The sequence below is a fragment of the Carettochelys insculpta genome, chromosome 21 (genome assembly GCF_033958435.1).
Source record: "Carettochelys insculpta isolate YL-2023 chromosome 21, ASM3395843v1, whole genome shotgun sequence".
Lineage (NCBI taxonomy): Eukaryota > Metazoa > Chordata > Testudines > Carettochelyidae > Carettochelys > Carettochelys insculpta.
Genome location: NC_134157.1, coordinates 23,013,936 through 23,023,857, shown reverse-complemented (window position 1 = coordinate 23,023,857; position 9,922 = coordinate 23,013,936). Strand labels below are relative to the sequence as shown.

Below are 9,922 nucleotides of genomic sequence, written 5' to 3'. Positions count from 1 at the left end.
TGCAGGGGCTCTGCAGCGCCAGCTGTGATTTCTGCAGACCCCCCCCCAGTGTGTAGCAGAATCACGGTGCTGGAAGGGACCTCAGGAGGTCATCCAGCCCAGCCCCCTGCTTCAGGCAGGATCAACCCTGCAGCCTCCCTTGTGAGTGGATGGGAAAATCAGGGGCACCCTGGAGCCTCGCCCTGCGGGGGCGGCGGGCACGAAGCTGCCACGGGCGGACCCCTCCCCCAGCCGTTACTGGTCGCTACACTCCTGATGGCCGGGAGCCCCTGAGCCGCGAGGGCCCCGCCACCAGCGTCTCTGCGGCCCCGATTCTGCCGCAAGCACCGAGCGGGCCACGCCTGAGACCCGGCCTCAATGGCACGTGCGGGCGGGGCGGCCTCACGCCTGGGAGGAAGTGGGGGGGGGGGGGGTGACCCGGAAGCAGTTCGGCGCCCAGCGCTCGCTGAGTCACGCGGGCCCCAGCAGCACCAGCCGGTGGGAAGATGGCGGCGGCGTCGGTGCTCCAGGCTCCGAGCGGCGGCTTCGGCTTCGAGAACTGCGCGCGGTGAGGGCCGGGGCCGGGCGCCGCGACTCGGGGGACGCCGCATGGGTGCTGCCTGCGGAGCCTGGGCGGTGGCAGCTCCGGGTCGAGCCGCGGGGGTGCGGCACAGCCCGGCGGCTCGGCCGGGAGCCAGGCGGGTGGCGGGGCTCGGCGTGAGGGTAGCGTGTGGGGGCGGGGCCGGACGCACGGAAGCGGGGGGCTGCTGGGTGAACGGGGGGGGGGCGTTCAGCGCACGGCGGGGAGGCCCAGGCAGAGGATGCCAGCCCGGCTTGTGGGGATGCTGCTCTTCCTGCCTTATGAATATTCCTCTTCGCCCCCGCCGCCCCGTGCTTCAGGAATGCGCTCCTGGAGGCAGAGTTTGCTCGGAAGGGTTCTCAGCTCCCTGCAGCCCGGAAGACTGGCACCACCATCGCTGGAGTTGTGTTCAAGGTGAGATGACATTTGCTCATCTACTTCACTGCCTAACGTACATGCTCTGAGGACACCTCCTACTGCAGCACCTAGGACTCAAAGCAAGATGTTTATAAGAGACTCAGCTTTTCATCTCTGCCAGGGTTAGCAGCTGTTGCAGAACAGCGGTTTGTCTCTCTGAAGGTAGGGATGTTGCTGCTTTGTGAGGTTCTGCCCTTTTTATTTGCTGATCCAGATATGATGTTCTTAGAAGGAGTGGGGTATGAATACTACCGACAGCTGCATCTCACATTCCCTTGCTGTTTATCAGAACAGTCAGCTAAATTCCCATTGCAGAATCTTTGATTCAGATGATGAGGAAGAAAAACACAATAAAAAACATCCTAAATGGCCTGTACATTTTTTCCACGCTGAAAGAGTAATTATGCATTAAACTCTTAATACAGCATATTTGATCTGGAAGTCAGAAATTAAATATAATTTTTAGTCTGTGTCCCTGTGCTTTAAAAGCCAAACTCTAGTCTCTTTCTGAAGCTATAGGTAACCTGTACTCTGGTATGGTTGTTCCTTTTGCTGATGAGATACAGTGATAACATGCACAACATAAAACCTAAGTGGAAAGTAACATGAAATCTTACCTCTTCAGTTAAGGTCCACTGTCTACAGTCGCTTCACAGGAAAGTGCAAAAAAGTGACCTTCTCACTCGTACATTTAATTCACTACAGATTTACTCTCAGATTTCTTCATTCACAAGCTTTTCAGTACACTTGCCCTTTCCTATTACATTGCTGTATATTTGATGGGGATGTAGCCTCTCTTTTTGGTGCTGTGTGAATTTGTGTCAAATATGTAGTTCTACAGTCAAGTCTTTACCATTTTCTCTCTTGGAGGGTACATTGTTGTGAGAATTGTAGGCAATGGCAGTGGTTATCATCATTCCATGTTACAGACACCTGTAAATGGGCAGTAAAATAATATATTTTTGCTAGATCTTGTCAAAGTTTTAAGTATCTCACCTTTTCTGTAGGATGGCATAGTCCTTGGAGCAGATACAAGAGCAACTGAGGGGATGGTTGTTGCTGACAAGAACTGTTCAAAGATACACTTCATTTCTCCTAATATCTAGTAAGTACTAAAAATTGCCAGTGTCACAGCAAATAAAGTTTAAGTAGGAAGCACTGACTTCTTGCAAAAATGCGCACAAACAGCCTTTGTATACAAAAAGGGGAAGCACACTATAATACTTATGACTTTGATTAAGACAAAGCAAATTCTCAGAGGAGACAATGGAAATCTACCACATTAAAGTAATAATTTTTATCTGTCTCAATAGCTGGTTTTCACCTTGATAACTATTTTGCACTTCATGGGAGGTTAAAGCCAGTTCCACTTCTAGTAACCGAAAGAACAGAGATGTTGATTAAAAACAGAGTGAGTTTTTAACTTGCTAACTTGCAAAAATGTTTTCCAGTTGTTGTGGAGCTGGGACAGCTGCAGACACTGATATGACAACTCAGCTGATCTCTTCCAATCTAGAGCTACATTCCTTGTCTACTGGACGGCTTCCGAGAGTTGTCACAGCTAACCGAATGCTCAAACAGATGCTTTTTAGGTAACTCAATTAATTCATTTTTACATTGGCTGTAAGAGATGTTTTCTTTCCACCCCACCTGCTTCTTCCTTTGGTATTTGGCTGGGATAAGTGATCCAAACATGGAGGCGGTGTTGGACCAGCAGTAAAAAGGAGAGGCTAGTATTTCAGGATGCAAATTGTTTTCCCAGTTTTATCACTGACTGTGACCTTGGATCAAGTTATTCAACCTCTGTCTTATTTTTCCCCATCTGTAAAATTGGAAATAACACTTAGCTACCCTGTGCCTCATGGGTGGAGGATGTTTAAATAGTTCTTGTAAAAATTTAAGAGCAGTTTTGTGACAAAGGACCAATAGATGAAGGCCACTTCTGAAGTGCCATGCAGTATTACTGACTTTATAAAACCATGGTATTAAATTGTAATCACTTGGTTTCAGTGATTTGGTACAAGACTGTCCTTTTAAATTCCCTGCATATAGTGCAGGAAGTGGAAAGGAAACCCAAATTTGTTTTGTTTGGTTGCGTCAGAAGCAAAGAAATGAAGTGCAAGGCAGTTTTAAGATAAAATATTTATATACTTTCTGGCTTTGTCAGTGTCTGCAGTACTGTTAGTAGCACTATGAAGACAGAATGAGCACATTGATATTTCACTGAAAACTAGAAAGCTGGCCTGCTGCTCTTGCATTAATATGAAATTTCCAGCTTTAGTAAAATTCATAGTCTGATAGCTTTGACTTCACTTCTTAGTGAAAATACTTGGGCCTCTCTTCCTTGGCTGCAAAGTCTGTAAAATGTATTTGTCGCTTTGTGTTTGAGTTGAAGCCCACTGCATTTAATACAGAAATATACCTTTTGCACACTTCCCTCCCCTTCCCCCAAATAATAACCAAAGGAAATGCAATGTTTTAACTTGGAAATTGTAGGGCAGTCACCTTAAGTAGTTTCAATTGATAGGGTTGTCATCAAGTCAAACATTGTTTTATGCAAGTGTTTTATGCCCATTACCAGTATTTCCAGGCCAAACAGACTAAGGGCATGTTGTCACCACTTTTTTTAAACTATGCTAAGATTATTTTAGTACAATGTTTTGCATAAAGTGAATTATGTTTGGGTGGAAGGTGAGGAAATGATGTGTACATGTGATTAGATGTTTCCAGCAATCAGGCAAGTTCCCAGAAAACTAAACTCTGATATGAAGAAGTTACAAAAAAATTTCTATGAAACCAAATGAACCAGAGTCAGTATGAGTTATACTATTTCAGCTAATCAACTTGGCAGCTTGCTCTTGATCAGCTTGTCTGTTCCAACAGGCTGTCATGTGAGTCACTAAAAGCAATCCAGATATGTGGACCAATGAGACTAAAACTGGCAGTGGGGGAAGGCATGGCTTTTTAAACTTTCAAATAAAGTAAAAATCTGTTTTGAGATGCAAGAATAAAGCACTTTGAGCAAGACCTGAAAAAGTTAAACCTTATGGCTTATCTTTCCAGTAAAGAAAGAAGGGTGTTCACAGGATAGTAGTGCTTTTGCACAAGTGTGCCATCCAGGAGTTCCAGCACACTTGTTGCAGGTGAACATTTTAATCTCCAGTTTCATGGGATGGCAGTTTAATACTTTTCTATGCACCAGAGTTAAATTTCTTGAAACTAAATAATTGCATGCTTACATTTGCAGAGTGCCACTGCTAGGTAGTTGTTCAGCTATTTTCCCTTTATATAATAAAATAAAAAGGGCAGATCAGAGATGGTGCCTGTATTTAATATTGGCTAATAGTTAGCACTGGCGTATTTTGGAAAGATACACATTTAGGCTACGGTTATGCTAGTGAGTTTGGACAACAAAATGGGTGGAACGTCCACACGCATGTAATATGTTTTGTCGACAAAACTCAGCACTTTCTCCAGCAGTGTTCTGCCTCTCGGCTGTGAGGCATAACACTGCTGTCAATATACTCTGACTAAAAAGCTGTGTGGACACCTGTGGGAGGTGGTGGGGGTGCTTCTGAGAGACAGGGCATCCAGAACAATGGGCAGCCCTGTCTTCTTTGCTTCCAGGCACCTGTTTTGTTGATAGAGCAGCTGGGCAGTCCAATTGCTTGGTCAACAGAGCTGAGTGCTCTTCCAATTGGATTTTGTGTGTGGCTGCACTTTGTCAACAAGAAGGTTTATTGGGAAATCTCTTTCAACAGTGACTTACATCGATAGGATGCTGCAATGTAACATTACACACAGAGAAATAACCTGTTATAATAATGAAAAAGTACTTTAGTTTTCAGAATGCATGCATTGTGTTATAGTAAAATGCGGTTTATCAATTCAGTATGAATCTCTGGATTCATGTTTGCACTTTGTTCATCAGGTACCAAGGTTACATTGGTGCTGCTCTGGTTTTAGGGGGAGTAGATATCTCTGGACCCCATCTCTACAGCATCTATCCACATGGATCAACTGACAAATTGCCCTATGTTACCATGGGTGAGTAACTTTGCTTTGCTTCAGAAGAATGTAGCAACGCAGTCTGCTAACCGAAATGTTTATAGTTGTATTTCTTACAATTTTAAATTCTGTCGCTCATAATGGTGTCAGAAGTTCAGACTTAAGAGGGAAAAAAATCGTACCTGCATCTGTAAAATACAAATGGCTCTGTTCCTGCTATTTACATTCCAAGAAATCCTTCTGTATCTTCTTATGCCTCCTAAAACATGGAGAGTTATGAAAGAGCTGGTGTTAGATAATGTGCTGCATGGATTCCTGAGCAGTCTTGACACCTAGAATCTCTACTATTCCTCATGTTCATTGGCCCTTTAAAGAAAATAATGTGTAAGAACTGATTTATTAACCTTTGTCTTGCCCATATTCCAGCTTGGATAACTACATTCTGTCTCATGTTTGCTTCCCTCATGGTTTCATGCTTCATTGTGTCAGAAATGGATGGTGAAGTATTTCTCTGCACTTAAATAGCAATTGTGTTCCACTCCACAGAAGTGGCTGCATTTCACTGGTGAACAAAGTGTTTTCTGAGAAGCCTTCTGCCTGTCTCGATATGGTAGAGGTTTACCGTGAGTTTCAGTGTGATAAGGAGCATGCATTCTCAAACAGTCCCTCCCTTAGTGTTCACTCTGGGTTCTAGTGTCAGTAACTGACCTTGTAGACTACCACCTCAAATCATTGAACTGTTGTCATTGAGACTTTTCAGTTGTGTTGTATGTCACTGTTTTATAGTGTGAAGAGCATGATATACATTTAATTGCAATTTAGATGAATCCTCATTTCTTTATAAGCTGTTCAGTTACTGGGAAAAGCGATTAAGCTGGTGTAGGCAGCTTTATTCAAATGTCATACATCTTCTCACACCCTGGCCATCATAACATTTTTTTTTTCATAAAACTCCTGCACCTAGAATAAAATCCCTCTTTGTGCACAACTAATATCCTTCCCTTTGAAAACCCACTTTGCCAACAGTCTTCCATTCCTGTGCTATCTGCTGTTTTTCTTTTACCTTGTGCCAGTATGGGTCAAGTCTTGTGAAGCATTGAGGATCACATGAAAGCAAAAACTTAGACTTTTGTAATACCTACACTGAAAGTATATGTAATAAATAGAGCCCTGTGCAAATTAAAATTTGTGTCTGCATCCATGGACGCAAAGCAGAGCTCTACAGACTCAATGGGCTCTCATAAGATGATCACTTACCTAGTCTGTCAACCTCTCACCAGGCTTCCATTTCCCTTCATGAGTCAGTAGTATCCTTTTGGCTGGTGCAGAGATTTGCTTTTTCAGTTGGTATGGTTTTCTTGTAGTGTAGTCCTCTGACCAAGCAAATGTGCTCATCTTCTAGGGCAATCAGAAGAGTCCAAATTCAATATAATGCTGTCCCTTGTCCCTCCCTAAGCTGTCTTCTACCCCATTATTAAATAACAGTCTTTCTATCTTACTCAGTGTAAACAGTTCATTTCTAGGACCATGACTTCCCTTCTGTTGATCTTAAGAAATGAAGCTGGGAACTTCCTCACATCCTTTCTGGAAGACCCAGTCTGAGTCCCTGAACAGGTGCCAGCAGCACGTCTGTTACCCACATTATTATTGTGTTATGTCATGCTTTACCCCTTCCCATACTGTCTCTGCTCCCCAGCCTTTGTGCTGGCCGTTGTCTGTAGCCTCTCCTGGGCTGCTTCACTATCTCTTGACAGAAAGCATACATTGCAACAGCCTACAGTTCAGACTCCATCTCCCAGAACAGGGGTTGGCAACAAAATAGCAATAAGACAATTTTTTGAATTCCACTAAAAAATTCAAGAGCTGCAATGCACGTGAATACGAGACGTTCCTTAATGTTAAGCCATACTTTTTGTAACCCCTATTTATATCCCCCCAATGCACTGCACATATTAAAGGTGGAGTTATCCATTGTCTCAAGATAACAGTTTGCTCTTTAGGTACGCGTTTGTTCATTGTTCAGCTTGTAGATGTTCACTGAAATTTTGAAAACTATCAGAGTTTTTTTACTTTGCAATTATAGCATCAGGAGTCACAAAGATGACCTTAAAGAGCTGCATGTGGCTCCAGAGCCACAGGTTACAGACCCCTGTCCTAGAAGGTGCCCTTTCATTTTGGAGATCAAATATAAGTCGTATTCAAGGTATTTATCTTATAGGCATTTTGACATTCCATCCTTATATCCTTTTTTCACAAAGCCTATAAAAGCCCTGCTTGGATGCAACACTTGGTTATCAGAGAAGTTGCTGCCCCCCCTTTTTTTGGGAAGGGTTACTACAGTGGAGTCAAATGAACTTCCTACAACTACAGTGCTAGGCAGTAGCTCAGGTATGACTGGAATTGAGGGACCTCTGGGGCCACCTGTTGACAGCTCTTGCCTTTACAGCACATCCTTCTAGTTTTTAGGTTATGTCTACATGGTAGATGCACACACAGGGCTGACCAGTGTCAGCTGATTAAGGCCTCATAGCTTTTTAACTGGGATATAGGCAGTGAGCTTTGGCCGGAGCCTGGGCACTGAGATCCTCTGCTGTCCTAGAACTCCCAGAACCTGGGGTCCAGCCTGAGCTTGAATATCTACACTGCAGTTAAACAGCCCTGTAGCCCAAACTTCTTGAGGCTTGCAGCAGCTGTCACAGGCTAGCCATGGGTGTTTGTATTACGATGTAGACATAGCCCTGTTTTATTCTTTTCTAATGGTGAATGTTGATGACATTCTAAAAAAACCTTAACAGGGTACATAAAACCCCAATTATCCATAAAAAGGAACTTTAGTTCCTTCTAACTTTCAGACCTCCTTAAATCACGTTGCTGAACAAAATATAAGTGTCTTCAGAGAGTATAATAGGGTGTCACTGTGTTATCAAAGAGCATAGAAACTGTATTCCGCTCTTATCTTTTGTGCACTGATGCAGCTCAGAGATGCCTTTTTGGCTGACAAGATTAAAATGGAGCATATTACATGGGAACCTGTTATCTCTGCTAGCCATGTTAAAGGGACAACTTAAACTACGCACTTAAGACTGTAAATGCTGTATCTACTATGGTTACAGTTCTTCAGATTGCTTCATTTGAAACATGAGAACAGCTCCCTTTTTCAGTTAGGTCACATTCATTTGATAGTGCTCTACTTCATCCTGTATAGTTTGAGTTCTCTTTGTTTCCCCACATAATGTGTGACTACTGAAGATATATTTGAACTTAGTTCTTCTGAAGGTGAATTTGGGTGTGGGCTGCTTGATAACATTAATGATTTGTCCTGAGATGCATTCTTGCCACCTGAATTGTATAATGAAATACACATGAACCTCTTTAATCCAGCAACCCTGGGAAACGTGGCTGTGTTCCCTGCTGCTTCCAGGCACTACCCTCCCCCCAGCGGTGGGAGCAGGGGAAGCATGTTGCTGTGCTGCTGTTCCTCTGCAGGGGGAAGAGCAGTACACGGAGTCTTCTCTGTGCCACAGGTGTGCCTAGATTAGGGACACAGAGTACAGAAGTTCCAGTGTCTTAGGGTTTTTTCATGGTGGTAGAAAGTGAACATTACTTACCTTTTGTCCTTGGTACTCTTCTATGGTTACTTTTTTTTGGTCATTTTAAATTACTGTGATTTACGTGGTATCGCCTCTCCAGTTGCATCCTGGCTAATCATATGAATTATTTTAAAATGTATTAAATTACTTGCAGACAGTGTTCTCTCAATTCTCTAACTCTTTGTTATGTAGACATAAGCATTCATTTAAAGCTTCTTGGGAGCTATCTCCAGCTCTTGGGTTAGTAACATTTCTTATAGGAGCATTGGTACAAGTGAATCAGTCTGAACTTGCCATTTCATCCTCTATAGCAGTGATTCTTAAACTTTGAGACGACAGGACACCAAACAGTATTTTTTATGCAGAATACCTGTGAAAACTTTCTTCAAAAAATTGTCAGAACAAAAACAAACCCAAACCCCAAAACAAAACAGCAACATGTACACCAAAAACAAAATTAAGTAATTTAATTGGGTATCATCATACCACTGGAGCAGAAACATTATCTAGTTTTAACAAAATATATATACTGTCAGTGCATTTTCTAAATGCTCATGGCACACCTGCAAGCTATTCACAGACCACCAGTATTGTGTGGAACAGTTTGAGACACTGCTATACAGGATTTTAATAGGACTAGAATTACTTTTAAAGAAACGGTTACCTGAAACTAGGACATTAGACAATCTCGGAATACTAATTTACAGAATAAACATTATGCCCCCTCAGGGAAGCTGTGGTTACTATTGAAGTAATGTAGGTAAGATGTTTTTCTCTGGGTAAATTGATCAATTTTTTAATTATTCAGAGATGTCCAGAGAATCCCTATGTTCAGAATCCTGTTATATTTAACAAGCGCTGTGACTTGCAGGGGAGCCATAATAACTAATCTTTGCATAGTAACAGAGAGGTAGCTGTGTTAGTCTGTACTCCAACAAAACAATTCCACAGACTCATTCATTGGAAAGGGCTGAATTCTGTTTAGAATTATAGTCTGTGGAATGCATTTAGGAGTACTTAGCCCCCTGTATGCACACCAGACACTGAGTAATGTTAATAGGAGGGTTGCATACAGTTTTAATAGACATTATTGCCTCTAGCCAGCAACAAAAAGTATAGTCATCCTTATTTAAATTGCAGTCTGATAGTCAGTAATGAAATGCAAGTTATTTGTCCAAAGTCATGATTGGACTTAATGCTCACCTGAAATTAATGTGGCAGGAGGTGTTGACATTGCTAGAGCCATTATGTCAGGCTGTGTGCACACTCAGGAAGTCAATTTTGCATTGTTTGACTTTTAACCTTATTTTGGAGGTTAAGATGACACAGCATTTAAACAAAAGTGTAG

At 42.7% G+C, this 9,922-nt stretch overlaps 1 protein-coding gene across 1 annotated transcript in view; it reads left to right on the top strand.

Moving 5' to 3' along the window:
- The first annotated feature begins 417 nt into the window (after positions 1-417).
- The window catches only part of PSMB7 (proteasome 20S subunit beta 7), a 45,662-nt gene continuing 36,157 nt past the window's right edge, over positions 418-9,922 (top strand). The window contains exons 1-5 of the mRNA XM_075015249.1: positions 418-547; positions 880-973; positions 1,984-2,081; positions 2,428-2,568; positions 4,908-5,023. Of these exons, the coding sequence (XP_074871350.1) occupies positions 486-547; positions 880-973; positions 1,984-2,081; positions 2,428-2,568; positions 4,908-5,023 (511 nt within the window). The 5' untranslated portion in view covers positions 418-485. The remainder of the gene's footprint in view (positions 548-879; positions 974-1,983; positions 2,082-2,427; positions 2,569-4,907; positions 5,024-9,922) is intronic.